Raw genomic sequence first — 12,716 nt, 5'->3', positions numbered from 1 at the left:
AATGGATGCTCACAGATGGTCTCTTGGCTGTCTTTAATCACTCCCATCTGTTTGAAGGACTAGTCATAAATTGGCTGGAGTGCTTAAAGCACAGGTGCCAGGTGATGATAGACCTGGACAGGCAACCTGCATAGCTCAAGAAGTGCCAAATCTTTTACGGGAAATCCTTCCTTTAAGAAAACATTAATGTACAGATTTCGCATGATGCACCTTTAAGAATGAGTGCTGGGAAATTAAAGGGTCAAATCCAAAAGACATTATTCAGCAATTAGTCCTTACTCAGGCAAGGCTGGTACTCAATTCAGTGGGAGTTTTGCCTGTTTGAGGACTGAGTAAAAAACTGAATAATGTGGCCAAAGGAGCACAGCTCCAGTAAGAAGAGGAAAAATTGTGAGTCTAATTTTCTGTCCATACCCCTGAAAATTTATCCCAGGGTTTGCTAACTTTGGTCTCACACCTGGGAAGGGTGCAAGTGTTTTACAGAGGAAAGTAACTATCTGTCTTCAGTTGTAGTTCTATTGCTCCCCTCACTGTAGTATCTAAGGGCCTGATCCAAAGTTCTTTGAAGTCCTTAGAAATCTTTCTGTTGAATTCAGTGTGCTTTGAATCAAGCCACAGGTACTGAGTACCATTCCAGATGCTTTGAATCAAATTTTCAAAAAAGCAGCTTCCATTCTGGGGGTGCAGTTTGTTCCTGCAATTGGGTTGCTCTTGTAAATCTGAGGACAAGCTCCTCCAGCAACATGATGGAGAGCAGAAATCAGGTAGCACAAAAGCCACGTATTCTGATTTGCATTCACAATCCATTTTGCAATCACAAATTGCATCTGCAGAAAGGTGGCCAGGTTTGGCCCTTTTGAAAAATATACCTCTTTGTATACAAAGAGGCCTCTGATCAGAATTTTGCCTCAGAGGGAGGGCCCAGGTTAATCTGCCTAGCCCCTCAAATTTGAATGACATTGCAATTGCATGTGCCAGATTACAATGCCACTTATTCTGATGGAGGGTGACAGGTCCAAATGTGAGTCACATTGTTGTCCTGAGTGTTAGGTCACAATGTCGTTCACTCAAATTTGGCTCAACCACCCCTCTGTCATGCCAGCTGGGAAGGGGCTCTGCCATTACGCCACCCCACTCTGGTCAAGGTGGGGCCCTGGCTCCTTGGTCTAATAATAATAATTAATAATAGCAACCTTACTAGTCTTCATTACCCAGGACATCCAGAGAGCTAGCTGAGCAAAGTAAATTCAACCAGATTACTTACACTGTCAGTTTGGTTTACAAAAGATAATAATTGACCAAGAAAATGTCTTGCTATTGGACTGTGCCATTTTTAATAAATATTAAATTAAGCAGATACAAATTAATGGAGTTCTTTTCAGTTCTTCAGGTAACCATTCCTGCCTGTATGACATTTTCATAATGCACCATCCTAAAATATAGACAACGGGTAATATTGTCAAAAGTGCTAAGTGACTTAGGAGCCTAAATCCCATTTTCAGAAGCACCAAAATTGATTTTCAAAAGTTTCATTGATTTTCAAAAGGACTTAGGCTCCTAAGTGACTAAGGCACTTTAGAAACTGGGAGTTTGGTACTTTTGAGAACTATACCCCCAGTGACTAAATGCAGGGAATGTTGTGATGAACTACAGATCTTTTGCACCTGTACTTCAGGTGCTTCTACACTAAGTGTTCTCAATATTCATATTTCTCAAATGAGGCCACCAGGGACTTTTTTTGCAGCCACAGCCTCCTGGGCTCTGATTGGGGGTGTGTGGCAAAATAGCAGCCCCTCCTCCTCCTTGTTGCTCCTGGATGCACTGCCTTGGTGTTGCTTGCTGGGGCCGCCAGCAGGAGTTGGGCCCTACCCCCATCTGGAGATACCTGGGGCACACCGCTGTAGGAGCAGGCAGCCAATGAGTTCCCCACCTTCCCAGGTGTAATGGGGCTCAGGCTTTGGGCTTTAGCCCTGAGGTGGTGGGGCGGCAGGCTCTGACCGTGGGGCTTCAGGCTCCAGCCCTGGGCTCTGGCTGTGTGGCAGCAGGCCCCAGGCTCCAGCCACACAGCTTCAGGCTTCATCCCCGGGCTCTGTCCCCCGGCCATGGGGCTTCGGGCTGTGGGCTCCAGCCCCCTACTGCATCCCCTAACCCCCCATCCCACCCATCACCCCTGGTCCCCACTGCCTCCCCTAGCCCCCCATCCAGAGCTTAATTTGTCCCCAGTCTTGCCTGGGCTGAGTAAGTCTGCTGTGAAAAGTGATACCTGTATGTTCATTAATGTCACTTTTCACAACAGACTTGCTAGCTAGCAATAAATAAATTACAGTGATTTGGATGTGTATATTTATTTGCTTTTCCTAAAGCTAATTAAGTATTTTAGGAAGAAGTGTGAGAGCGGCCTCCAGCAAGAGTTGGTGATCGCACTCTGAGGCCACAAAAATTTGTCCTGAGAACCCCAACTTACCTTTCTGTTTTATAAGTGCTCATCTCATTCAGAAAAATCAGGAATTCATCTGAATGTTTCTTTGGGCACTACAGAGAATCTCTTTTCCAAATGTAATTAGAAATTGATTTAAAATACTCCTTGAAAGGACAATCATTACACTCTTGGATCCATGTATTTTGGATCCTAGTGTAAATCAAGCACAGAGGCAGCAATATTTTTGCTTTGTTAGCACTCGATATCTAAAGTGCTGTTTTTAGAGCACTTTGTACTTGGTAATACAATGTATTGCAAACACAGAGCAATTTGTGCCTTTCCCTAGCAAAATGACTTTGTCAGATGAGCATGCCTCGTAAATTATATCTGACAAGCATTGAGAGAGGTGGGGAAGGATTTTCTAAACCATCCGTATACTTTGGTTGATGAATATTCTAGAAAGGAACACACTGAGGTACTGAATTCTGAATGCTATGTTTGACCTAAGGTTAAATGATTAGATGACTTCAGTGTTTAAGGGAACAAGGCTCATACAAAGGCTTTGCTGTGCTGAAGTGTACACTGTGCAATTTTTGGATGAAAGAATACTTTGCTATTTGTAAAAAATAAATCCCAGATTTCTGTGTGAGTTCTTCTCAAAAGATATATTGTTACAAAGCTTACACTCATCATTAACTCGCAAAGTTGTTATGGCCAGATCAACCCAATAAAACGCACAGGGCTATATTCTGATTTTAAGACATTAAACAGTAGGGTTAGGAATATGAAGGGCAGACAACATTTTAAGGCCAACATTCCAAACCCATTGAAGACAGTTGAGTAGCACTGGTGTAATAGAGCAGGCATTAAAATGTTGTCTGTCCTCTTACATTCTTAACCTATAGGTCCCAAGGCAAGAGTAAACTGATTTATCAGCAACAGCTCAGGGGAGGGATTATAGGTTAAATCTAATCAAGACACTTCTCTGAAACTAAGTTCTTGCACTGGCTGTCAGGAAGACATCAGATCAAGTTTAGGTTTTGCTATTTACCTACAAGTCTTTATGTGCAAGCTTATCCCTGGCCCTTGCCAATGCACCAATCCTGACCTGCAGCACCCAGTGCTGGGCCTATATGGCTCTCTCAGCTCTGTACTAGAAACATTCCTCCTAGTCTACTCTTGGGACTCTCTTGAACATTAATTGCTGTTTGTTTGGTTGTTTTGTAATGTGGAAAAATATTCCCAGGCAGCTAGGATGGGCACATTCAACTCATATCCCCTGTGATGAACTAGGATTTAGTCTCCAGAAATGAAAGGGCAGTGGGCTAATACTGCACCTTTTTATCCTCCTACAGGTAGCTTTTTGGATGCCTCAAGACAAAGATTCTTTCTGGTGTGTGGATTCTTTTTCTTAAACTCCTACCAGGGAATATTCTACCAACAAATATTTGACATGAAGTTAATTTTTTTTTAGTCCTAAATTAAAGATCAGTTTGTTCGATCTAGCATTTCAGAACTAATTCTTTGTGATTGTATTTTGAACTATGTATTTTGAACTATGGCATTTCATCACCAGCTGTGATGAGTAGGCTTTGGATTTCATACTGTACATACGGTGCTCCAGAAGGCTATGTCAACGCAAACTCCTACTAGTGTATTTTAATTGTAAATTTTGTATTTCATTTTTAAAATATTTCATTTTTTATTTGAAGTTTATAAAAATAATTTCTTTGAGGCTGCTAGATAAATACTGCATTACCCCAAATGTCAAGATAATTCTGCTATAAGGCAAATACATATTTATTTTATTTTTAAAAATGTATTAAATAACACATGGTTCGGAGGCATAGGAGTATAGCCTACAGACCATCTCTAGTAATATGGTCTTGTTTACACAGTGGAAATTGACTAGAATAACTATACCAGAATAGCTATTCTGGTATAGTTTAGCTACTCCAGAATAACTCCTCTGTGTAGACAATATTCTGGAATAAAAGTGACTTTATTCCAGAATTATTACTCTATTCTGGAATAATTACTCCACTCACAAAGCAAAGCTTATATTCAGGAATAGATTATCCACAGGGAACTATTCCAGAATAGCTATTGCAATATATTTATTCCAGTAGACAAGCACAGTGATTGATATGTAAAGTGAAAAGGGATTCAAGGATATTAGATCAACATCTGCTCCAAACTACTTCATAGTAAATCTGGAGTAATTCCATATGAGTTAACGCAGTTGCTCTGGACATAGGTGCAACTGGGAACAGAACAAAGACATTTGGTCCCTTGTTGCTCTGCCACTGAGCACAGGCTTTGCTATGCTTCATGAAACTTCTCTGTATTAGAAACTCTTAACTGAACAGTTTCCATTATAAAGAGAACATGTTGTTTTCTTTCTTCCACTCTGACACTTTAAAAAGCTGAGATGACAAAAAATGATTGATAAAAATGGGAATGGCCCTAAACTCAGACCCAGCAGTCACCATCAGAAAACAACATAGCTGTGGCAGACATGGAGGACATATGGTAATCCAGCCAGACATTCTACAAGCTACTCAACTGGTGTTAGTAACTACAGGGAGATTTTCACTTGGTTCTGCTTAACCCAAGCTGAATTACTATACTGACAATTGAACACACTTTCACTATGGGAGCTGAAGCAACTGTAATATTTAAAATGTCATCATTCTCTGTGCCTGAGGTATAATGAAGGTTTAGTTATTCTAAAAACACCCTAACAGGGGCAAGTTGGACCCATTAAAACACAGCTGTTTTACACTAAACAGAAATTGAAGGAGAACTGTGGCAGCTGCATAAAATCTTTCTATTTGAATTTGAAAAGCTTACTCTCTGTCCCCCAACCTCAGCCACTTCGCTATAAACAGGAAATGAAACATAGTTAATCTGAGAATTTAAATAAGGTGGTAAAGAACATTTTGCATAATAGTTCATAGCTACAGTAAATGTTTTCAGAGTAGCAGCCGTGTTAGTCTGTATTCGCAAAAAGAAAAGGAGTACTTGTGGCACCTTAGAGACTAACAAATTTATTAGAGCATAAGCTTTGTTTATGTGAATGGCTCATTTGAGGCTCTCATTCTCAAGCAGTAGCTCAGCTCCTCTGTTCAAAAATTCAGATAAATGCATCATTTATGTCTAATACACAAATACAGGGAATACATGATACTGTGGTATAGTTGGCATGAGTTTGGACTGGTCATGTGAACTCACAAGTGAATTATGAAGATCATCCAATGCTAGTGCTAATAAAACCTTTATGCACAACTCCTTATGCTGTATTCTACGTAACATATAGATATAGATTTGGACACGCACACACACACATACATGGCACATTACAGAGATAAAGACAAGCCACTAAATTTGGATTTGGAGCCAGACTTCCTCACAAATGAACCTCACATCTAAACACCCCAGGCCACTGCTTTCCGGAGCTCCCATTGGCTGGGAAGGGTGAACCAGCCACTGGGAGCTGCGAGCGGCTGTACCTGCAGACGCTCAGGTAAACAAAAAGAAAAAGAGGACTTGTGGCACCTTAGAGACTAACAAAGGTGCCACAAGTCCTCTTTTTCTTTTTGTGGATACAGACAAACACTGCTGCTACTCTGAAACCTGTCAGGTAAACAAAGCATCTCACGACCCGCCAGGGGCTTACCCTGAACAAGCCATAAACCAAGTTTGGGAACCCCTGCTCTAAATCGAAATGTGATATGTGAAGTCATAGCCACTCAGGAAGGTGGCAGCAAAAGGTATAATGATGAGAAATGCACAGAGTATCATCACCAATAATTGTAGATAAGAAGAACTCCAGGGAAGACATAGAGGTGCAAGTGAAGAGGCCTGAATGTAATAGCTAGACCCCCCCCCAGTCCAAACTGAATCAGTTCCTGAACAAATGTATGAGCCAAATTCAGACAGAGTTGCACTTATTTGCACCCAGTCTGAATTTGGTCCTTTGAGTCTCATTAAGAGTTATATATGGAATGATATCAACCCATTTTCTTATGCTGGATCTATGAGATCACCCAAGTTCTCATTGCAAAGTTTAGTGGTTTTCCTAGCATGTTTGCATACACAGAATTGTGAGCATGTTCAGCCCTTGTGATTATGCAGGCTCATGTGGGTTTAGATAGACCTTTTTCAGATGCCTTGGATATTTACAATGCTCAGTATATGAGTGCAAAAAAGGCAGGAAGGGAAGATTGTGGGGTTTGGCTGATCCAGTGGTTATCTAATATACATAATCCATTAATACTGTAGACATTTTATTTATTTATAAAATTCTTTTTGCACCTATCCCCAAAATACATGAGTGCTTCACAGCAATAAAAATAAATCTTCCTTTTGAAAGGGCCAGATCCTCATCTGGTGCCAATCACTGTATTTCTTTGAAGTCAATTTACACCTGCTGAGGATCTGGCTATGTTTGTGCTTGCCATCGTTAATAAAATCCTTTTGTGATTCAGTAGTTGTTTAAGTGCTTTTTTGCAAACACTGGGGGATGAGACCGTCATTCTTAAATGGATTAGGATCATTTAGATGGCTCTGGCCAAGAGATCACTCAAGATTGTCCTGAACAATCATTGGTAGACATCCTCTAGGATGTTCCTGTGTGAAATGATAACAGCTTTTCAGCACATGTGGCCCCTGGGTAACTATATCTTTGACGCTTCAATTTGTAGCTTATGTTTGTTGCCTTGGAAGAGGAGGGCAGCAGATGTATGTTACATGAATTACACTTCCCCTCCCCCCCGCACTTCAATTTTTGTCCTGTTTTCACAAAACACATCTCCCCTGTTTAGTTACAGCAGAAATCAAAGTGTACCGCATGACTCCAATGGGAGATTATGTACATGAAAGACCTGTCTTCTGCAGCTTTGGCCCTATTGTTTATGTGAAAATCACTGCTATGTGATGTGCAATGCAAGGGAAAATACAATCTCTTTAACTTGACTGATACCTCTTTTAGATTGTGGGCTCTGTGGAGCAGGGAAAATCTGTTTTGTTTGTACAGCGCCTAGCACAACAGGACTCCTGATTTCTCACTGGGGCCTCTAGGTACAACTGCAATGTTGGTATTAATATTATTAAGAAGAATATAATTTTTATGTGTAACACAAATAGGTCCAGCTTTTCTGAACTTTGCTAAAATTAGTGCAGCTGTGTGCATTTACACCAGGAGAAGATTTGGTCCATAATCCATGGGTTGGTTCATAAACAGAAACTCAAAGAAAGGGCACACTCAAATTGCAGAAAGGGGCTTTTCATGCAGAGGCCCCTGCAATATTTATGATATTTACAAAGTTGGGGGGAAGGTGAGAAAGGAAAGCTGAATGCCTCAGAGCTAAAAATAAACAGTTTGAGTCACAAATATTAGCCTAATAAGAAAAAGTATGTTGTTAGTGCAATTTTCTCTGATCACACTAGCGCCGGAATAATGATCCACCTATACAAACAGTCTAATAAACACTGACATATTACAAGAAGACTCAATGCTGCATCAAGTGAGAGGAGAATCTGGTCTGTAGGTTGTAAATTGTGTAGAAAAATCCCTTTGAATCTCTGAAAATTTTACATCAATCTGTTTTTAGTAGAAACACTGTTAATTGTGCTATGAAAAATACAAAGGGCCAGATTCTCATTTATACTAAAAGATCCCTTTATGCTAACGGAGCCTTAAAATGGGCAGAAATTATATATACACCTTCTTTAAGGCCCCTTTACATTGCCAGGGTAGACTAAAGAGCCATAGTGTAAATGAGAATCTGGTCCATATTCTTCATATGAAAATGTGAAAACATAACTTGGAAACCTTTGAGTGTACTGAATCAGTTATTACAAATTCATTACCAACTACCAAATGCACACTGTATTTTTTTTAAATGAGTACAGGACACCGTCCCCCCTTAAATAGGAATGATGGACATCTTAGTTCTGAGTATTTTATTAATTGTTGAAGAAACTTCTATGGTCTCTGTATAAATTACGTTCATGCTCTGAGAGAAACATAGCAGTTGTTGGGCTATTTTTGTTGTTTAACAACATGCAAAAAAAATCTCAATATGCTTGGAATCAGAGTCATAGATTTGTCCTTGAAACATAACACATGGTCTTTGAAACTTCACTGAGTTAATATGAAGTTGTTTTTCTGCATTGTAACATAAACCCTTTTCAAAATGAAATTTAATAGTTGGGTATTAAGGAACCATAAGAAAAGCTTAAAAGCTATTTGTTATCTTTATGTTTATAATATCTTGAAATGCATATTGAGATGAAAAAATATAACTTGATTTCCGTAAAACACAGCCAAATACTGGCCAGTTTAACTGCATGTCTGTTCTCTGCAGCTGTTATTCCTAAATGGTACTGGAAAACCATGGGATAATGTGAGGCTGGTGAGTCATTTCACAAGGTGACATATAGCATGGATTTCAGTACACAACAGATGGCTTTTACTCTACAATATATTTATTTTTCACTCTGTTAGAAATACCATTTTTCACCTCCTGTATTATGATCAGTAATGTATTATAAAAATTTCAATAGGAAGTATAAATAGGAGATGTAACATATGGCATTCAGAGTATGAAATATAGTTTTTCCTATCTTATACAAATATTTCCACTGACAGTTCTTCATTTTCTATCCTAAAAATAGTTGTGCAGTCTTGTTGTGCACTGTTAAACAGCCACTGTGCTCCGCCCCTGCTAAGAGGATATTATTGGGTCCAACCTCCCTTTCTGCAAAAGCAAATTGTGCCTCCAGAATGAACAGCAGGCATGAATCAAAGTAGTTCTCCTTCTAGTTACCTGTTTTGAGCCTGCAGTTAGGTGGTGTGAGGTTCAAGTGCTCACACTTGCCACTGAAGGGTGGGTGCTAATTCTGCAGCTGTAAATTGCATTCACCTAAAGGAGGGAGTCTTTCAGGCACACTTTTGATTATTGAAACACATGGTTGAAATTTTCGAAGAAGCTTAAGAGAGTTAGGCGCTCAGTCTTCATTGAACTCCAATGAGTTTTGGGTGTCTAACTCCCCTAGGGTTCTTTGAAAATCTCACCCTATATATTACATAGTTTTTTTTCTATGTTAAAAAAAACAGCATTTAGGTTATAACATTGAACATTTGAATGTTAGGAAATGCCAGATTTATGGTTGCTCATGCAAGCTTAATTCAGCCCCTTTGTACTTTGAACTTGTGCCCCAAACAAAGCAGGGATCCTATAGAAAAATAGTATGTTATCCTATAATTACTCTACTATAATGCATATGCAGTGCACAAGAGGGCAGAATTAAAGTTGCCCAGGCAACTGTAAACTTGGCATTTCCCAACTTTCAAGTGCTTGACTTTGCAACATTAACAATATTCTTTTAGCATAGTTATTTTATATGTAATTATATTATGTGCATTGTAACAATTTCTCAGCATGCATCTTAAGCAAAAGTCATGAGCTTGAAAAAGGAATCACTTGGCAAAATTCTATGACCTGTGTTATGCAGGAGGTCAGACTAGATGATCATAATGGCCCCTTCTGACTATAACATCTATGAATCAGCAGCAGCCTGAACCTTCAGTACCCCAGCACACACTGCTGCCACCTGAGCTACAGGACTAGCTATCAGCAGCAGCAGCTGTAGATGAACCAGTGGGCCAAAGCACTGGATCTAGGGGATGGCCAAGGGGATGATGCGCCTGGCCCATGAATCTCTCTCTCCCCCTTCCCCCCCACGGTGGAATTTGAGAACTTCCTGCCCCATGAGGTTCCCCATAATGGGACCAGATGATGGGTCTGGGGGAGATTTATAGGGTGGATGGAGGGGAAGCTGCTCCTGGTAGGTGGGGGTAGGGGTTCCTGCCCAATGTAGTGCCTCCAGAGGGGGACCTGGTCCATTGGGGTCTTATGCTGGGCCCAGGGGTGGAGAGGAGCCCAGCTCAGCTCTTTTTCCTCACCCCTAATGTTGCTCCCAGGTGTTCGCAATAAAACATGTGCTGCAGCAGCCTGGCCTTAGAATATTGGTGTTAGTTATTATTTAGGCAGGCTGCCAATGCTTTCTAAGGAATGCAAGCAAGAGAAAGAAAATAGTGATTTTTAACCGTTTATAACAACACAAGTCAAATGGAATTTCACAGAACAAAGACAAGGCACTCCTCCACCCTCAGAACATTTCCCCTGTTGAATATCAAAGGCCTGTTGTAAACAGTGGAGATTTAAGAGCTTCTCAAATAAAAGAATGCAAGTATCTTTTATAATGGAAATTGTTAGGCAACCAAAATACAGGGGTCACTTCCAGATCCCTCTATAATCTATAGCACTAGCCAACATTTTTAGACTAATGACGAGCACAATTTTATTTGAAAATACAAAACTAGTTTGAGTCCTAAGAACCCTTTCCTATCCCTGTTCTTCCAGATACATGAAACAGCCACATTGAGTACCTTTTATAATTTATATGAACATCTTAAGATCTTAAAAGAGATCCACACATTTTGCATATGGATACCATGTCAAACAAAGATCAACCTGAAGTGTGTCTGTTCCCTGTAAACAAACTGCAGAGCAATGCATGTATTCTTTATAAGCCTTCTCTGATGCTTTTGAAGAAAAATAACATATTTTTCAAAGTACAAAGAGAAATCTGGTCAACATTTTAGCACTCCAGTGGGGGATTCTCTGAAGCTCCCAGTGAACACCACCTGGGTTCTGCAACAGGGATCAGATACGTGGGAAAAAAATCCTACCCGTGACAAATGAACTCTAGGCTACATTCCTTCTTCACTGTTTCATACTCTTACCTCCGATTCTTTGTAATAGCGCTCAGGGATTTCGTCACAGGCAATATCAATAAAGCAGACTTCTCGCTCAAGATCTTTGGCTTCGTTGTCAAAAATCTGCAAGATTTAAAGAAACTTTAACTTTACAACAGGACAGTTCCAGCTGCAATATTACAACAGGACAGTTCCAGCTGCAATAGTGGTTACGAGGCATTGTGAGGGGCTGAGCCAATGGCTTGTAGAACAGCAGAGCGCATAGTGCAGAGGGATCTGACCTCATGCTTGGAACGCTTGCAGCAGCACTCCATGTTCCACATAATGCCAAGTCATCTGCAGAATCCAGAGGCCCTGTACACGTGCCAGAGCATGCAATGAGGCCCAGGGGAGAAAGTGGGTGTGACCGAGGAGGCAAACAACAAGCAATACATTCCTAAGCAGGATCCAACTGCTGCTTAAGAGGAGTGTTCAGCAGCCATCGTTTTGGGGTATTTAATTACTCCTGCTTCAAGCCAGGAGGCATTGGACTGTATTTAACAGTACACCCTGCTTAGCGCCTCTTGCTGCTGCTCTGCTCAGTCCATTCCTTTCCATGTCACTCTGCACATCTTTGTAGGATCCAGCCCCTAGTGACTTCTGGGTAAAGCAGCTATTTCGTCAAGGGATTATTATTTATGTTGCCTTCTCTAATTGTTGGGCCAGATATCACCATCAATGGAAAAGCTGACTTTCCAGACTCAAGTTTTTTTTGTTCTTTCTAGAAGAGTTATTCTACTTTCGGGACAACGATGAAATGTATCTGTGCATGTGTATGAAATGAGACAAAGCTTCGACTCTGCTGTTATACTGAGACTCAGGATTCTGGCTGAATCCTACAGATTAAAAGGTTGAGGAAACCGTAAAGTCACAGGATAAAGTTCTGCTCTCAGGTGTATTCATGAAGCTCCTATGGATTTAAATCCTTTAGGACCAGGTTTTGAAAGGCCAGGCTCTATTTCTGCACCTACATATTGGAGGTGCACTTTTGGAACCACGATTATTTGCATGTACAACTTAGGCAATTCCTAACTACCTGAGTGTGCCCACAAATCAGTTACATGGGCATTTCAATAACGTATGCTGTGTCTGCAATGTTTTGTGGGCACAAAATGGTGGCCCGGGTAAGGCAGTCTTAAAGCCAGGAGAGCCAAGCATGCACATTCAAGGACAAGAACTGGCCAAGAGTGTGTTTTACCTGAGTAGTACCATGCTCTACAGCTAACATTTTCAGGAAATATATATATCCCTTGCGTGAAAAATACATTTAATGAACATATAAAAAAGTTAATTCCATTTAATTTCAGCCCAGTGGGACAATTAATTTGATATAAGGATACAAAATGCAGCGCTACTCAGTAGCCAGACTGCCAGTTTGGTATTTCTTCAAGAAACATAACTATTCAATATACAGCATTCATAATGAAAGAGGGACTGGAAATGAGCCAATTTATGGGAGGAGGTTGAGCT

General features: G+C 40.4%; 1 protein-coding gene across 14 annotated transcripts in view; it reads right to left on the bottom strand.

Moving 5' to 3' along the window:
- Positions 1-12,716, bottom strand: part of PITPNC1 (phosphatidylinositol transfer protein cytoplasmic 1) — a 196,360-nt gene that overhangs the window by 28,112 nt on the left and 155,532 nt on the right. For all 14 annotated transcript variants that reach the window (XM_043496323.1, XM_043496317.1, XM_043496326.1 and 11 more), the window contains one exon: positions 11,235-11,330. In XM_043496323.1, the coding sequence (XP_043352258.1) occupies positions 11,235-11,330 (96 nt within the window). The remainder of the gene's footprint in view (positions 1-11,234; positions 11,331-12,716) is intronic.

The sequence above is a fragment of the Dermochelys coriacea genome, chromosome 14 (genome assembly GCF_009764565.3).
Source record: "Dermochelys coriacea isolate rDerCor1 chromosome 14, rDerCor1.pri.v4, whole genome shotgun sequence".
Taxonomy (NCBI): Eukaryota; Metazoa; Chordata; order Testudines; family Dermochelyidae; genus Dermochelys; species Dermochelys coriacea.
The sequence above is the reverse complement of the archived record's forward strand: the minus strand, read 5'-3'. Positions and strand labels throughout refer to the sequence as shown.